The sequence below is a fragment of the Mercenaria mercenaria genome, chromosome 4 (genome assembly GCF_021730395.1).
Source record: "Mercenaria mercenaria strain notata chromosome 4, MADL_Memer_1, whole genome shotgun sequence".
NCBI lineage: Eukaryota > Metazoa > Mollusca > Bivalvia > Venerida > Veneridae > Mercenaria > Mercenaria mercenaria.
In genome coordinates, this window is record NC_069364.1 from 71,390,130 (window position 1) to 71,409,710 (window position 19,581).

The 19,581-nt window shown below is 36.1% G+C and overlaps 1 protein-coding gene and 1 long non-coding RNA gene across 2 annotated transcripts in view; both read left to right on the forward strand.

The window, feature by feature from the left end:
- The first annotated feature begins 10,310 nt into the window (after positions 1 to 10,310).
- LOC123552107 (uncharacterized) overlaps positions 10,311 to 19,581 on the forward strand; it is an 83,699-nt gene continuing 74,428 nt past the window's right edge. Inside the window, exon 1 of the long non-coding RNA XR_006686557.2 lies at positions 10,311 to 10,791. This is a non-coding gene — a long non-coding RNA (uncharacterized LOC123552107). The remainder of the gene's footprint in view (positions 10,792 to 19,581) is intronic.
- On the forward strand, positions 12,182 to 14,174 carry LOC123552106 (uncharacterized). The gene has a single exon (XM_045341492.2). The coding sequence runs from the start codon at positions 12,499 to 12,501 to the stop codon at positions 13,384 to 13,386; it is 888 nt and encodes a 295-aa protein (XP_045197427.2). The 5' UTR covers positions 12,182 to 12,498; the 3' UTR covers positions 13,387 to 14,174.

Genomic DNA, 19,581 nt, shown 5'->3' on the forward strand with positions numbered 1-19,581 from the left:
CTGCTCGTTTTGACTACCATAGTAAGTGACCTATTTTTGGGAACTATAACATTATATAACATTAATTAACATGTCTTAAATAGCTAATTAAAATAATTTATTAATTAATCGTTCACTTTTATAATGCGTCACATTTTCATTTCCTTTGTTTAAAGCGACTCGTTCGCATATTTTATAAGGAAATTTTTATCAAACAAAATTTGATAAAATGTTGGTGCTATGAAAATGACAAGTGATATATAAATTTTGGAAGATATCTTAATAAACTACCAAACATATTGTGCAGAAGGGAGTAAAAGAACAAGGATGAATATTCAACATGTAAAACCAAGATGCAGCTTCCACAGAGTGTAACCACACCATTCGGACGTGCACACATTGACAAAAGCACGCACAGACAAAGACAAAGCAAACAGACGAGGACAAAACACATATAACGCATTCATGTTTACTTTTGATACCCTGTCAAAGAATAGTCTCCTTTATGCTGTCAGAAAGGAAATAATTTTTAAGGATATTTTGGTAACCTTTGATGTATTTAATTCATAGCAATATACAATTAATCGTCTTGTCTATCACACATTTATCACACTGAGTAAGAGATTATGGATGGTAGGTTTTGGTATAACACAATATTCCTCAAATTCGTGTTGTCCCAAGTTTCTAAAAACTGAATAATTACGATACAGAAATAATAAAGACTGAAATAAATATTCAGTGTAAATAAACAAAACCTTCAGTGTGATATAAATGTCATAACTAGTACACACTAAAGAAGTGTGTCAATTTTATTCCTTGCGTTTTTATTGTGCTGTATTTAACATGTGGCTTATTATTACAATAAGTGTGATTTATCTAGGTACATTTTACATTAACATATATGGCTGAATTATTATTTCTTCATGTCTTTTGCCTTGTACCTTTTGGTGTTTTTATGTGGGAAAGGCATATTGTCTCATTAGCAATAACCACTCAGTGAAGCCCTATGTATGACTTGGTAAATCAAAGCCTTGAAATGTCTGACGGTTGCGGGGTTTTTGGTAGATTTTTTTCTGTTTAAATGCCAGTCTATGAATATACATGAATGTGAAACAAGTACAAATTTAATGTGTCTCATATTTAAGATGAACTCTGCCTGACCCAGCTTGTGATGTAACCATGGGCTGGAATACCTTATCATTGATAGATCTTATATAATCCAAATGGTCAGTGTGAGTGGCTACAGGTTGATTAAGAACTACTTGTTTATTGATAATTCATCCGCATTGTTCATGAATGGGACTATTTGCGTAGCACATAAACCTCCTTTGGATGTGATTCTGAATCAAATAAAGATGCTATGATTGTCAGAAATACACTTTAACTGTGGAAGCGGGATAAACCCGCAACCAAAAATGGCCTATTACAGATATAGCTCTAGACAGGAATTTATAATCCAAAATTTTATTTTCAAAACGGAACATGTCTTCAAGTGGCCCTTTGTGACTCTCTGGTCCGTAGTGGTGCTGAAAGAACTGAAAACTATAATAAAACACCCATTTTGCATTTAGAATGATCTAAATAATCTTTGACCACTTAGTACTCGTCAATAAGATAAGACTGCAAGTGGCGACAGTAACTTAGTAACATATGTTACATTTTTGGGTACTTAAAGCGCTAGTGTGCCAGAATTACACTATACATTAAGTTTGCCGACATCGGCATCTACAATAAAAGTATGCCGGAGCTTTCCGATTAAGAGATCAAATGGCACGTTGTTGTTGTCTTGTAGTTTCCGCCGTTCTTCTTCGGCGCACTTCTCTTTCCGAGAATGAATAAATTTCAGAAATACAATTTCACAGTATATGTCTCTTACTAATAACTTATGCGACTAATATTATATATGTACACTTATGTCGGCCATCAATTTTGAAACTAGGTCAGAAACGAAATGCCCGTTAATTAAGTTGTAGGACCATTTATTAGTCCCCTACTAGTTGAAAACCAGTTTCGGGGACTGTAGGAATGCACTTTTCCGTCCGTTCGTCATTCCGTCATTCAGTCCGTCCGCAATTTCTTGTCCGGTCCATAACTCTGTCATCCATGAAGAGATTTTAATATTACTTGGCATAAATGTTCCCCATGACGAGACGACGTGTCATGCGCAAAACCCAGACCCCTAGTTTAAAGGTCAAGGTTACAATTGGAGGTCAAAGTTCAACATGGCCTTTTTCATGTCCGGTCCATAACTCTGCCATCCATGAAGGGATTTTAATATTACTTTGCACAAATGTACCTCATAATAAGACGATGTGTCATTATAAATATCAGACCCCTAGCTCAAAGATCAAGGTCACACTTGGCAGTAAACTGTTAACATGGCATGAACAGTGTCTGTTTCGTGTCCGGTCCATAACTCTGCCATCCATGAAGGTATTTTAGTATTAGTTGGCATAAATGTTCCCCATGATGAGATGACGTGTCATGTTTAAAACCCGGACCCCTAGCTCAAAGGTCAAGGTCAAAATTGGAGGTCAAAGGTCAATAGGGTTTTTTTCCTGTCCGGTCCAGAACTCTGTCATCCATCAAGGGATTTTAATATTACTTGGCATAAATATTCCCCATGATGAGACGACGTGTCAGGCGCAACAACCAGAACCTAGCTTAAAGGTCAAGGTCACACTTGGAGATCAAAGGTCAATGGGACATTTTTCCTGTCCGGTGTATAACTTTGTCATGCAAAACAGGATTTGAATATTACTTGGCACAAATGTTCACCACTATAAGACGGAGTGTCAAGTGCAAGAATCTAGCCCCTAGGTCGGAGGTCAAGGTCACACATAGAGGCCAAATGTCAGATACAAGAATGACTTTGTCTGGAACACTTTTTCTTCATGCATGGAGGGATTTTGATGTAACTTGGCATAAATGTTCACTACCATGAGACGGATTGTTGTGCGCAAGAACCAGGTCCCTAGGTCTAAGGTCAAGGTCACACTTAGAGGTCAAATGCCAAATTCAAGAATGACTTTGTCCGGAGCAATTCTTCTTTATGCATGGAGGGATTTGGAAGTAACTTGGCACAAATATTCACCACCATGAGGCACTCTTGTTTTTAGAATTATGTCCCTTTGTTTTACTATAAATAGCTTATATTGTAACTTATTTATTACAGGCCGTAGGGGAAAATTGAAACCAGTTTTCTGTGGTACAACATGCATGTTACATTCAATTTTTAGGTGTATTCTATACATGGTTAAGAGTTTTGTGTGGACTTTGTTTTACTATAAATAACTTATATGATACCTTTTTGATAATCGGCCAAAACAAAATGCTATATGAAAACAACTATAGGTTTTTATATATACAAATTTTAATAAAATGTTTTGTTATAACTTATTGTATATATAGTACAATATTGTTTATACATTATTGACAGATATCAGTTCATTATGTTATACTGCAGTAGAGAAAATTAGGTGCCTTCCAGTAGGGGACTTTGTATTGCATGGCAATACTTCATTCACTTATTTTATTAGTCGGGCGTATATGCTAGATGCCCACTACTACTACTACAGGCGGTCTGGACTCTCATCTGTATCAACTGCTGGATATAAGCCTGGGACCAGCGTTCTATGTCACATACCTGCTTCGTCTGCAATTGAAAATGATCTGTTAGTGAAACATGTGTACAGTCTAAAATTGTCTGAATAAGAACATCTTCATTGTTTCTGATCACCTTAAACCAAGTTTCATCATTAAGAATGTCTTTCAATTTCCCGAGATAAATCTTCCTAATGTTTTGAAAATAATTGCAACGAGCCAAAAGGTGTTCTCTAGTTTCATCTTCTTCATTGCATAACTTGCAGGTTGCAGGGACAGTGTTCTGGTTAAATCTAGCAGTGGAGTTTAGTTTAATCATATTTTATTGTAATTATCACACAAGACATTATGGTAAATGTACATGAAGACAATAATATACAGACACATATGTAAATATATATACAACAGCAAACTATCATTACATCAAGACATATATAATATTACTGTACATTAAGAAATATTCAGTAACTTTGCAAATGTTCGATAATACAAAAGGGTTGGGCCACAAGTTTTGCCAACATTAGAAATCGGTCCGTCCCTGGCTGTCAAATTAATGTTAGATTAAACTAAATGGCGGATTTTTATTTGGACTAGAATGGAAATATATATATATATGCTTAACAAAAATATAATTTTCAGATATAAACTTACTTATATAGTAGAAGAGTTAAGATAGTAAATTAAATAGAAGAAAAGCGGGAAAAAATAATCGGAAAAAACAACAATAAAACAAACACAGACAAGCGTAAAATCAATCAGTGCACCTCATCGCATCCGCTGCCGAATCCCCACACCCAGCCCAACCCAGAGCCTTCAAAACAGATATATAGTCAAACGATCAGGAGGCAGTGCTAGAGAAACGATGTGTATTTTTATTAAGTTTGTACATTGTGTACTTCTAAAAACAAAGATTTGTTCTCCTAACAGTAGTGAATCAATTCGTGAATAATTGTGAGTACTAAAGATAAATCTCGAGTATATAAAAACATCGCGAACATTTGCATAATGACTACATTTAAAGAAGAAATGTTCCACATCCACAAGAGCAATCGGGATAGTCTCGTAAATGGTTATAAAATAAATCATTGTTTAAGTTGCTGCATCGGTTTCTAATACGAGTTTGAACTACATTATAGAATCGTTCTCCTATTAATAAAAAGACGGAACAATTGGAGATTTTAAGTTACTCTTCAATTTGCTCTTAAACGGTGTAAGCGTGTTAGCATTGCGTGTCGGAATGTCAAGGTTATTCCATAGTTTTACTGAATCGGGTATAACTGATTTTGAGTAAATTTTGAGACGTCTAGGCAATGTTACAAAATTAGTGTTATTTCTAAGTTCATAGTTGTTAGAATTGTGAACTGTTGGTGGAAAAATGTCTATAAGGTAATCCGGAAGTAGTCCGTTATTTCCTTTATACGCTAATGTTAATTTCTACATAATTCTACGGTCTGCAAGAGAAACCCAGCCAATATCAGTTAATAAATTTTGAATGGAAACGGAACGAGTCAAACCAGTAACAATGCGAGCTGCTTCATATTGAAGTTTTTCTATAGTGTCCTTTTCATGTTGAGTACAGCTATCCCATACAACTGAAGCATACTCGAGTAGAGGTCTTAGATACGATAAATAAATGTTGTTAAGAGTAGACCTTTAACTTTAAATTTTAACATTCTCATCGAGCCGAGTACTTTTGAAGCTGAGGAAGTGATATTGTTTATATGGGTGTGCCAAGAGCCATCACGACTTATTGTAAGACCTAGATGTTTGTGATCGTCAACGAAGTTTAGAGGGGTATTATCAAAGGTTAACGAAGGTTGAGCTATATCTCAAAAGGAGAAAAACATGACTTCAGTTTTAGAAGGATTGAATTTTACTAGCCATTGATTTGCCCAACTGGAAGTTTTTTCTAGATCTGAATTTAAAACAGTTTCTATATAAACGGATTCTGGTGAATATATAGCAAGTGAGCTATCGTCAGCGAATAGTCTAGCGGTACTTAAAACAGAATCAGCAATATCATTTACGTATACAAGAAATAAAAGAGGGCCCAAGACCGATCCTTGAGGTACGCCTGCAGTTAATAACCTACTATTTGAAAACGATTGTCCTACAAATACTTTTTGCGATCTATTTTCCAGGTAACCTGTTATCCAACTGAACAAGTTTCCTGTAATACCATACTGCTTCAGTTTAAATATAAGGCCTTTATGCCAAACTCGGTCGAAATCTTTCGATATATCACAGAAAACCATACAGGTTGCTTTCTTCTCGTCTAGAGATGTACAGATCTGGTTATATATATCTACAAGTTGGTATACAGTGGAGTGTCAAGGAAGACATCCTCACTGATTTTTATATATAAGATTGTTGGAGTTTAGATGATTGTACAAATATTTAAAAACCACTCGTTCCATTACTTTACCTACGCAACTGATCAAAGAAATTGGTCTATAGTTAGATGGTAAAGATTTTTCGCCTTTCTTATAAAGAGGCATTACATTAGCAATTTTCCATGAAGACGGATATCTAATTAAGATGAGAGATCTATTGAATAAAGTTCAAAGTGGCTTAGCTATGCTTTAACATTTTATGACTAATAGAGATTTTCAACTTACTTCGACGCGGACTGCGGACAGCGGACTGCGTACTTACAGTAGGGGTTTTCTCAAAATATTTAAAGGTTCGCAAGAAAAAAGATACCTATGGTATATGTGTTTCTTTTATCTATATGTGTACTTACTTTTGCCTTCTCAATTAGTGTATTGTGATATAATTATCTGCTAATACTATACATACGTTTGAAAATATATGGATAGTAAACAAGCTACATTTAACACTCGTAATTGCAATTTTTAGATGTCATACTCTATTATTTTTAGTTCATGTCACATTTAAACGAGTCGGCTACATACATGTCTACATGTAGGATGCCTCTAGATTCAGCTTTATACCGATACTCTGTCGCATTTTACTTGCCTTTAGCATGTTCTTCCAATATCCGTATGCTGTAACATTTTGTTTTGATATTGAGACATTTCTTCTGCGCGATGCTAACGACTTCGAACCCCCAGTGCAACGATAATTTAATACTTCATCTTAATATGTTCATGCATTAAAAAAGTTAACTTGAAACGTGGATTTGAAGATAACGGGGATTCCTATTAAAAAAAACACAACAGTTTGGGTTTAATTTGTGTCAGTCCATACGGTTCCTAGACTTGTATTTCCTAGCAACAACATAAGAAAAAAACAGTACAAAATGATATTGTAAAAAAAGATACATTTTGAATAAAACAAAACGTCCGTTTAATTTTTGTTGCATAGTATAAATACCGTGTTCTCGTAGAATTTCTGTACTGATAAAGTCAGTTTTTTTCATTAATTTTGATAATTGTAGAATGTTACATAAAACCATGAGAAGTTTAATAAAATACCTTAAATGATTTAGTTCAACACTTTGTCAAAACATACGGGAAGTTCTCATACATGCATCTTTCATCACTGTCGAAACGAGATCCGATATATTACCATAATTTAGCGGCAACATCCTGAATTAGTTATGTGTCAGCATGTTTGAAAATTAAAAAGAAAGAATATCCACTTCATTAACATAATCTGATATCAGATTTTGAAAAATGATCAAGACAAGCTCGATCTTGATTACTGAGATCACGCCAAGACTGAATTCCTGGGCTTCTGTTTTCAAAACATTTTGCGTCTCTGTTGAGTTTGATAATGAAACATTGTCATTGATATCAATATTGCATGTTAAAATTTAAGATTTAAATTCATGATTATTTTCAAATGGCTATTCAGTATGGATTGTCAGTCTCAACTGGAATTTAATCTTTAAGTATCATCAAACCTAGCTGTCATCTTTTCAATCTAAAACCCAACTGAGACCGAAAATTGTTTTGCGAAGAAAGGGCCTGAGAAGCGTCCAAGGTCAAAATTCCGATCATATTCCAAAAATGTTTTATGGCCAGTAAATGCATAGAATTGTCAACGAGATTATATTTTTGAATTAGTCAACTCCTATGACGCCATTTGAGCAATTCTGTGTGGTCATTTATTACAACAAGCTTTGAAGTCGAGACTAGCCTTTTATCATTATTTACAAAGCCTTTTTAGTCGAATACATAAAAAAGTGGTATGTATAGATACTTGTCTTCAGGGAACTTGAACAAAAATTTAAACTCACGAAAACTCAAGGTCTATATTGGTTTAAAAATTCATTATGTAGCCATCACGTATATCATTGTAGGGTGACCGGGAATACTAAATGAATTCAGTATCGTATAAAACTGAATTTGTAGGGTTTGAAATGGTTAAGAATATAATAATACCACGAGTGGCTTATTTTTACCGCGATGCGTTAAATATACACTATATACATTTTTGATACCAAAACTGTTGTTGTGATACCCTACCGTAAGGGTCGGTGAATATCTTGCGGCGCAAAGGAAGAATGTCTTTCTCCTCACCAGAAGGTCATTGGTTCAAATTCTAGTTTATAGGGTATGTTGATCGTTGAATCAACAGCCGTTTTCACTGCTAGCGATTACTAGCTAGGACCTCACGAAATTGACAGCAAGCATATAAATAAGTTGCAGCACTTCAAATAAAAAAGAAGTTTGCGATACAGATCCTCTAGCTTCTTGTTCATAAATACGGTGGTCGAAAGATTTAAATATACATTAATCAAAAAGCGATATAAAAGGTAAAAGGGTGAAAATTTTTAAAAATGCCTCCACACTGTTAAGAAAATATATTGGCAACTCATATACAATAAAACGGATATTGATAAATCTTATACCTGTCTTTTCTCAGATATTTTAAATGAAAACAGTATTACGGCATTAGAACCGGATGCTAAATATGCAACTGTTCACTTATGCATAACGTCCTCATATACAGTTTGAGAAAACCCCTATAGTAAGTCCGTAGTCCGTGGTCCGCAGTACGCGTCGAAGTAAGCTGAAAATCTCTAATACCATCAGGCCCACAGGCTTTGTTGACAACTAAGTTATCTAAAACGTCAATTACGTCTTGCTCAAAAATAGTAAAGTGGGAAAGAGTTGTATTAGACTTTGCAGCAAACTCAGGTAGAACAGAATTGGAATCGTCAAGAGTTGATACTGACAGGAAGTAATCGTTCAGAAATTTAGCTTTATCTACGTCAGAAATAGCAGTGTCATGATTTTCGTTTCCAAGGGGCGGAATTTCTTCTTCGGCTTTAGCATTTTCTTTGACTAGCATTTATACTGTTTTACAATATTGTTAAGGATTTGTAGAACTTAAATCATTCATGGAAAATTCAAGAGTATTATAAAATTGTTCGCGTAGGTGTTTTTTCATCCTATTGACACGATTTCTTATTTTCTTGTAACATTGCCAATCTGATGGTTTCCCGGACTGGATAGCAATTCGCTTTAAACGATCACGTTTCCGAGATGTAGTACGAATAAATGAGTTATACCAATGCCTGTCGTTGGGGTGGATTTATACAACTTTAGTAGAAATGCATGTTTTAGCTAGATATAAAAATGTTTTTTTCGAAAAAAGATGTGGCTACGTCTAGAGAGTCTGAGTAAAGAGCTGACCAATCAGTGGCGTTTATCGAGTTATTTAACTTTTCAAAATCGGCTTGGTGGTAGTTCGACACTCGGCGGGTGTAATTCCTCAACTGTTACAAAAATATAAAGAACAATCTATCATATACTTATACATAGAATAAAATAAGTAAGTAGCACATGTTTACAAATCATATCATTCTGATTATATAGTATATAATATACGCCATCCGTATCAGGCGAGAAAGAACAATTAGTACCCTTTCTTTAATTATCTCCATTCGTTTTCAAAATTATTAATCGACAAATCATAATATCAAGACAGATAAACAGAGACAAAATAAATATATACAGTACAGTTCGTTATATCAAGATAGATCAGCCTACCAAGCATAAATTGGCATTTTTATCTTAATAATCTCCCTTCCAATTCATTTATTTCCAATATAAACCTATTTCATTAACCTACAACTGAATATAAAAAGAACATCTCACCAAATACGCATGAGAAACAAATCTAAACAAACAGAAACAAAGCGGTATTTCTCTTTGCGATTCAGGCAATATTATCGACGGTCAATTCCTTCGCGTTTTTTTCAAGCATATATCATTTTTATCTATTTGAAGGTAGATATTCGATACTTTTACAGAGGGAAATAATAAAGTAGAATTTTAGTATCACTCCGCATTACATATACGGATAAAATTATACAACACAATGCCACTTATTGTATTACATACATCCCTACCTGTAACTCTGGTATAATAATAATAATACCTAGTCAGTACTAACTCGTTTTGATTATCAAGTTTTATTACATGAATTCTATTGTTTCTCTGATTGGCTGAAAACGGTTCGAAAAGTAATGAGTACATATCATATCAATTTATCTTGGGTTATAAATAGTACGAAAATAAAAATAGATCGAAGTAGGTGCTTGGAAAACCAATATCAACCTGATATTTGGTCTAAATTTATTCCTTATTTCTTTATTAAAGTTACAATTGTAGTAACAAGACTGACTATACATTTATTCATGTAATAAAACAATTACTGACTTTTTCATAGGTTGATATCAAGATTTATCAACCCTCAAAACTCTCTTTTCGGGTTGATAAATCCTGATATCAACCTATGAAAAAGTCGATAATTGTATAAATAGTAACTGGTTTAGGACTTTCCAATTATATATTTATAGCATTTCTCTTGAGTACTGGAAATCCAAATTTCATTTATAACATTATAACTGTATCAGTGTACATAAAGAGCAACGTAATTTCGAGTGACTAGCATGAATATACATTACATGTATTCATAATGGATATAAATAGGAACTATCACATTTATGATAAATTGTTGTCATGATTTATAATAGTAATATGGCATATGGAGTGATATCACCTCGGGTCGTAGACAATAACAAATGTATAAGCGAGAAAGAAAAAACAAAAACAAAAACTGTAGACGTGGACTACGGATCATAAATAATAACAAGTGAATTTACAAGAACTGTTTGAATGAATGTAGAGCATAGCCGAAACAAAAAGCTAGATCTGCATAGATTTACAATACGGATAGGAGAAAAAGTAAACAAAAAAGTGCAGTTTTACATATATGGAAAACAATGTACATGTAAGTATATACACAGCAGATGCCGTCTGCTACGACGACCGGTTATCATACGGGTCAAACCTGGAGTATGTATGTTCCAGTAAAAAATCTGGCTTTGATCTCTGTTCATCTAATTTCATGTGGTCTAGATTTTGTGACCTTCCATAGGTTGTGCGGACTACTGACAGGATCCTTTTGTACCTGAAGATACTTTGTAGATGACTTAAGTGCAAGTTCCTCTTTCCGCATATTTCCCCAGTATATATTTGAACATTGCTTTTCTGAATGTTGTTTTCCAATTATCCTTAGTTGAGATATCGCGAAGTAATTATTCTGGTGAAGGTAGACAGTATTTTGCTAAAATATTTCTGACATTTGGAGAAAATGAATACCTATTAATATCTTATATGGCAAATTGTCTTTTCAAAACTTTATATTCACCAGATTCTGGTAATCTTGTTATGTTTAGAAAACTAAGTGCTAGTGTGTTCCTGTCTATAGTCAGTTCAGCAGGTTCACCTGCAAGCAGTGTGTAAACAGCGGCATTTGACGTTCTATCTGGCAACCCTTGAAGTTGACGATAATTTTTTTCTCTGATAAGCTTCTAATTTCTGAAGGTTTGTTTTTGTTAAAGTTTGTACTTCAATACCATATAAAAATCTAGGAGTAACATATGTCCTCCATATTTTATATGTTGCTTTTGGTGACATTCCTTGACGTGCATGTAGACCCGGTCCCAGAAGCGAATATACTGTCTTCTGTGCTGTATTTATCATATTGTCTGTATCTATTGAATTCTTGTTGTTTCTGTTTAATCCAAAGTGTTTAATTGATGATACGCAAGATACTGATTGACCATTCAGTGTAACGTTTGGTGATTGACTTCCACGAACAGCAAGTATTTCTGATTTCTCAGGATTTATCTTGACTAATTCTCCTTTTGTATTAAAATCTACTATGTCGAGCATGGATTGTAAGTCTGCAGTGGTGTTTGGCAGTAAAGATGTGTCATCTGCACATGTAGGGGCTGCTACTGTCACGTTTAATTGAGAATCAGCGATCCTAAGTGGTAAAGTTTATTGCGAATCTAGCAATTAAAAGAAAAATAAATGATGTATCTTTTAAATGAAGGTTCGATTTCAAGACGAATTACAGATCTATGCAAATATGAGCCAGTGCATAAAATGTAGGCCTACTATATCGTCTTCGGACCTAAAATCGTGACAGACTTTCGTTTCGCGGCCATTTTGTTTTGATGACGCTGATCACGTGTCTCACCCATGCGCATGCTCGACCGTGGGAAAATTTTTACTACGACGCATTGTAGCGTGACCAGCTGTCAAAGTGAAAAAAATGAGATTCAAACAAGTAAGTACCAATAAAATGTTTCATTTGTGCAAAATATTACCTTTTTCACTATTTCCAAATATTTCCTTGATAAAATTTCCATTTTCTACCCCAATATAAGACACTGGAATATTAAAATTGCAGCCGTCTGCTTTGTTTACATTTTATGAATGGCGGTCACGTGATTTCCTTTTATGTAAAAAGCCGGGAATATTTTTATTATTGGTTTTACGTACAAGCCTGATTAATGATTTTTTTTTTCAAAATCTCCATTTTTTTTTATTTTCAGGCTCATCCCCAGCCAATAAGAAAGAAATACAGGCTGTATTCTCCTACTGCTCTCACCAATGCCTATAGTATTAGTCCGTAAAAGAAGAAGGAATGAGTGTATTTGGTGCTTCAAAATTGTATATGGTGCCAGAAAATACCGTGAGAGATTGTGTTCTTGGAAAGATTGATCCTGAAAATGTAGTTATGGGAAAACTTCCATTATTCAGCCAGTATGAAGAGGCGAAAATTGTAGATCATATTAAAACAACGGCAAGGTATGGCTACGGTTATACTGTCCAAGAGTGTGTAGATCTTGCATCTGATTACGCCGTACAGTTAGGTAAACGTCCAAAAGACAAACCACTCTCTACTAAATGGTTGAAGGGTCTTAGAGAAAGGTGGCCTGAAATAAAAAGATTCACACTTAGAGCACTGGAACATGTCACAGCAAAAATGGCTAAGGAAAGTGTAATTTCTGAGTACTTTGAAAACTTACAGACATGTGTTAACAAGTATGACTTGACTGATAAGCCACATTTGATCTTTAATGTGGATGAGAAGGGGGTTTCAGTGAACCACAAACTACCTGGTATTGTAGGTGGTGTTGACATTTGTCCACAAGCTGTTACTTCTGGTAAAGGCAACACGATAACTATACTTGGTTGTGGCAGTGCAAGTGGTGTTGCAATACCACCATTTTTTGTTTTCCCGGGGAAGAGAATGAATCCGGATCTCATGAAAGGTTCTATCCCTGATACATCAGGAACAGTAAGTGAGACCGGTTGGTCTAATACAGAAGTATTTCGCACATATCTTGAGTTGCACTTCCTAAAGCATGTACCTGGTCGCAGTGATGAGAAGATTCTATTGATTCTAGATGGCTATCGTTCTCATGTGTCAGTAGGTCTTGTAGAGTGGGCTCAGACTCACAATATTATTCTGTTCATCCCACCCCAAGTTCACCCCAATTCTGTTCATCCTGCCTGCTCACACCTGTGATATCCTTCAGCCGTTAGATGTTGCATGCTATGGCCCTTTTGAAAAAATGTATAATTTTCAATGTCATAAGTTCATCCGCCAGACAGCAGCTGCCATCACAAAATATAGTGTCTGTGAGATACTAGTAGCCAGCAAGGTGTATTCAAGAGCACTTGGCGCAGAAAATTTGCAAGCCGGTTTTAATAAAACTGGAATCTATCCCCTAAATCAGTCTGCAGTTCCAAGAGAATATATGATACCAGCTCAAGTCTTTGAGAAACAATTGAACTGTGATGATGGTGTAGATAGTGATGCAACAGTAGAGGGTGGAGTGTTGGTTTCAGGTGAGGAATGTGTAGCAGAGAGTGGTATGTTTGAAGTAAGAGAACAAAGTCTGAGAAGGGTAAAGAGTGAAGTTGTATAAAAGCCCAGAAAATATGTTAGTGCTATAGTAGCTGGTTAAGAAATTACAGATGATGCAATTTATGCCCAGTTGTCACAACATGAAAAGGAGCAGAAGCAAAAAAAAAGTAAAAGTAAGGTTCAGCAAACGTCTAAATCAGAAAACTCCAAGAAAAACAAAAAATCAGAAAATCTTGAATTGCAGGTGTGTTAGAGATTCACCTGGAGGGGATTACTTTTATTTACACTGTCCCGTGTCTTTGGAACATGGTGGGGGTAAGAGTGAGGTTGGGTGCGCACCATAAACCGGTTTAAGCTCCCCAGTGGTGTTTTGCCACTGACCGTTCCAAGGCGGTGCCCCACTGTGTTCCTTTGTTTGTTCGTTTTGTCCTCTTGTGTAGGCCTTGTGTGTGTGCACGTGTATGTTTGTGTGTTCCTTTGTTCGTTTTGTCCTCGTGTGTTGGCTTTGTGTGTGTGCACGTGTATGTGTGTGTGTTTGTGGTGTGCACGTCTGCGTGCTGTAGGTTTCGTTTTGGGGAGGCTGTGATTTTGGTACGTGGCATTCCCTGTTTGATATTTGTCTTTGTTTTTAGAAAATTCAGAGGGTTCTGATGATGATTATCTCTCGAATCTGGCTTAGTACCCAGTGATTGGAAAAAAGCCACTGTAGCCCCCGTATTTAAAAATGGTCTCAAGTCTAAACCTAGTAACTATCGTCCAATTTCGCTAACTTGCATTGCTTCTAAACTCCTTGAACACATTGTTGTTTCCAATCTTATGACCTATTTTGACAAGCGTAAGCTACTTAGCCAGTTCCAGCACGGCTTTAGATCAGGTCACAGTTGTGAGACTCAGCTCATTAATTTCATTCAGGAACTTTACAATAACACTGAACAGGGTCAACAAATAGATGTTATTGTCATGGACTTTTCCAAGGCGTTTGACAAGGTCGATCACATAAGACTAATTTATAAACTACAAAGCCTTGGTGTCAACCTACAAATTACCAAATGGGTCAAATCTTTCCTGTCCAACCGATCCCAGAAAGTCGCTGCAGATGGTCATTTTTCCAGTGAACTTCCTGTACTGTCTGGAGTTCCCCAGGGATCTGTTCTTGGGCCTTGTCTCTTCCTGGTATATATCAATGACTTACCAGACTCAGTCAAATGTAACGCAAGAATTTTTGCAGATGACACCATAATATACCTTACCATCAACTCCATTTCAGATAGTATATCTCTGCAAAAAGACCTCATTAGCTTAGAAACCTGGGAGAAGACATGGTCCATGGAGTTCAACACGGATAAGTGTGAAGTCCTTAGAATCTTTAGAAAGAAAAATCCTGTGGTCTACCCCTAAAAACTTCACAATATAGAGTTAAAAACGTGTGAGGCAGCTAAATACCTAGGCATAACCATTTCCAAAGATCTAAACTGGTCCAAACACATTGACAATATCACTTCCAAAGCAACTTCCACTCTTCGCGTCATACAAGGAAATGTCAACTGACAATAAAAAGGTCAAAATTGCTGCCTATAACACCTATTTCCACCCTCAACTTGAATACTGTTCAAGCGTCTGGCATCCTTGGCAAAATACCCTCACTAGCAAAGTCTAAAATGTCCGAAGGTCAGCTGCTAGGTACGTCATGTACCACTACAGTTACACCAGTAGTGTTACACAAATGCTGAAAACTTTAGAATGGAATACACTCCAATATAGAAGGTTACACAATTCATTAGTAATGTTTTATAAAATAAGGACCGAGACAGTTGCAGTCGACCAATCTCATCTTATTCCAACTAGAAACCTAAATTACTTAATCCACATGTCTCACACTCAGTACTTTTCTAACTCCTACTTCCCAAGGACCACCCGACTCTGGAACTCCCTACCAACTTATGTTAAATCTAGCCCCAGTCTCAGTATCTTTAGAGAGAGGCTGGCGGTGGTCAGTATGTAATTCTATTGCCTCTGTCCCATTTTAACTGTAGCATACTGTCTTTTTTAGCTTTTATTCTTTTAACATTGTATCATATCATTTCTCTAACAACTGTTTCTCTGACAGCGCCGCCTAGTGATAGTCGGAAATCGACGGTTGGGTGAAAGATGTAGATGTAGATGATGTTGATGATGATGATAAATGTTGTGTATGCGGTTTGTGGACACCCGTAGAGCTGTCAAAGAGTGTTTCAGTCACCTTTGCCAAATGCCTAACAGGCTGATTCGGACCGTGGCTGATTCGGACCATGGCTGATTCGGACCAAATATTTTGGCTGATTCGGACCACATACTTTGAATAAAAGTAGATAATGACCATATATTTTGGCTGATTCAGACCACAAACTTTTATTTGAAATAAATACAAATGGGTTCAGTGTGATGGAATGGTTGATGGGTTTCCCTGTAAGCACTGGACACATCTTATTTATTATTGTGAAAGAAGGGTGATCAGGAAAGGTGATAAATTCCTGTGCCCACATTGTGATAAACTGGAAGAGTAGACAAGTTAAGACAATTAAAACTGTTAAACTGTTGAAAATGTTCTTTTTTAGAGTTAGAAAACTGTTAATTTTTTGTTGTTTGTGAAATGGAAGTTCGAGAGTGTAACTGACAAATCAATAATTAACGTTTACTTGGCCTAGACAGTACTTTAAGCTAATTACGTCACTTCCGCGAATCAAAATTCCATATTCAAAATGGTGGACGATTGTTGACAGCTATACATTTTGACCCTTTGTGAGTTATTGAATGGATGACTAACAGGATTACACATATATATTGTTGGAGAATAAATAGATTTATCACGTAAGTAAATATTTTTGTGCATTCTCAATTAGTTCATGGTTTTGTAGTTTCTTTCGCAATTTATGGTCCGACGAGGATGTCTAAATAGATAAATTATTGTTTTACGAAAGTTGCTTCCCTTTGTTAGAAATCGGCCATTATCAGCAGAGCGCAATGTGCTAAGAAAGAACAGTTAAAGTTTATTATGCGTACGAGTATAGTTTTATACTAGAATTATTTGATTATATTAACGTGGAAATGCAACGATATTCCGCATTGTCTCGTTCGGCCCGTCTCGTTTACCTTAGAGGGGCGCCATTTCGCAGTGTTTCGAACCAGGCTGCACGAGTTGCAAGGGAGATAATTTCACACACAAATCGGACCTCGTGGCTATATACCAATAAAAGAAATTATTCTTTGTTTCATATAAAATTCAGCTACTTCACAACATTTTTTTTTACAGTTTCTAGATTTTCACCCCGTCGTAGACCTATTTTCCACAAGATATCCATACATTTGCTTCAAGAAAACGAAAAGAAAAAGGGGTGTTGAATAGTATGCAGTGAAATGCAAGTCAACTGAAGTCAGGTACCCTAATATTGCCGCATTTCAGAAAGCGGTCCGCAGAATAAACACCATACTTTCGTTTTCAAGTAAACAACTCGAAAACATGCGACTATTAGCATGAAAAGTGTCCTATTTTATGTAAAATTCATTCCACGAGTGAAATAATGCCCATTTGGCTCCCAATTTACATGCAAATGCGCGAAAAATTGAAAAGTAAGGATCTATTTATTAGGGACTTCTTTCGACTACACCACGGAAGCAAATTTTTCACCGAATTACTGCATTATAACCTATAAGAAATATTATTTTATTAAATTCGGTCACACATTAAACCGGAATCCACCTAAAAACTGGAATACATTTTCCATAACCGGAATACACCTGTATTCAGGGCTAACACTGGCCTCCAAAAAATAATAGCCAACTTTTTAACCTATGAAAAATTAATAGCCAAAATTGATGCGGATCTTTGGGTGCAATTTTTATAAAAATAAAAATGATAAATTTCAACATATATATCTTCTTAATTACTTTAAAAATGTAGCAGGCCCCAACAGGGGAAACAGACTGGCAAATGCAGTTTAACCCCTCCAAGTGCGAGACCATCAGGATCACACGAAAGCGAAATCCAATCAAGACAGTCTATCACATTCATGGCCACCAACTTGCCTGTGTACCAAACGGGAAGTATCTTGGCACTACCATCCATGAGAAGCTCATGTGGAACGACCATGTAGACGCCACAACCAAGAAGGCTAATAACAGTCTTGCATTTCTCAGGAGGAACATTACCAACTGTCCTTCAAGTATCAAAGCACAGTGCTACATGACGCTGGTTAGACCGATCATGGAATATGCATCTCCAGCCTGGGACCCTCATACCAGTAGAAACATCAATAAGCTGGAAGCGGTTCAGCGACGTGCGGCACGCTTCGTTACTGGGGATTATAGGATGACAAGCAGCACATCACAGATGATTGCCACTTTAGGATGGCCCACGCTGCAACAGCGCAGAGCTGATGCAAAGCTGATACTTGTGTACAGAATTACACACAGTCTTATTGATATCCCTGCGCCCATGTACCTACACCCAGCCGCACTGTCTACTAGAGGTCACACATACAGATACCTGGTGCCTTATTGCCGGACAGACACATACAGGAACTCCTTCTTCCCGTCTGCTATCAGACTCTGGAACCAGCTGCCAGAAGCCATTGCCACCTCCCAGACCTTGGACAGCTTCAAGGCGGGACTGGGCACTCTTCACTAGACGCACTTCATGGTTTTATCTTCTTTTATCCTGCACATTTGTTTCTGCGCCTCACTTTTACCTTGTACAGTTTTCAAGTACGTCTATGCTCCAGAGAGGGCCCTGTACTTTAATGGGAAGAAGAAGAAGAGGGGGTGTGGGAATCGGGGATTCTGGGAAATTACCTCCTAATATTGGTGGTGGGGTCCCACTATAACAGTTTAAAATACTATATTCTGATGGATTTTGAAGGCATTTACAGGACACATAGTTTGTGTAAGGCAGTTGAAATTGTTGATATTGACTGACATTATGGACTGGGCAATGGCTCAATTAGCCCCATTCATGCACACACAATAAGGACACAGTTGCACACAATGGAAAGTTTACCAAGTCTTTGAGTATCATTCATGTTTATACTTTTTCATGATTCTTTTGACCATAACTGCACTTAAATTGCTCGATAAGTACAAAACAATCAAGTCGCGAAAATACGTGATATTTGGCATCCATGCACACTATTGAATTACAGCTTTTTGTCCACAAGTTTTTGATGCTTTATTCAATAAATATACTAATTTTTAAGTGTTTTAGAATGTTTTTACTTACACTAGTTACAGTATGCAAGCACATTTATATGTTGATTTTTTTAGTTTGCCCGTATCGGCCATGTTTCTAAAAATAGAAACAGGACTGGGTTTTCCGATATTTTTTTAATTAATGTGCAAAACAAAAAACATTTATTATGCCAGAATTGTCTTGGTAAAAAAAATAGACTATTAAAAATATCTGGCCTGTAATATTTCAACAAATTCACGTTCTTTACAAATTCTGAAAATTCGAAGAAAAAAAATGTTTTCGCTTCGAACAATTTCATTTTAGATTAAAAACACATATAGATCTAACCTAGATCCTGATAAAGACATTTTGAAACCGTTGACAGTTAGGTCAGTTTATAATATGTTTTTAAAGATAATCAAATTAGCGGTAACTATAGATGGCAATTTAATTTTTCATCAGGAAACTGACCATACAAATTGGTTTAATTGTCGTCTGCCGAATATAGAGTTGAAGAAAATTTGCGCTGGCGTTTTAAAATGTTCCAAAAAAGTAGCCTGCCAGTTCAATCTGATTGACAGCTAGATAAGTAAGATTAACTTCCGGTTATAATCGGTTTAATTGTCGTCTGCATCATACCGCCTTGGGCAATG

Coding starts and splice junctions, on each gene's coding strand:
- LOC123552106 (XM_045341492.2), top strand. CDS start 12,499: ATGAGTGTATTTGGTGCTTCAAAATTGTATATGGTGCCAGAAAATACC.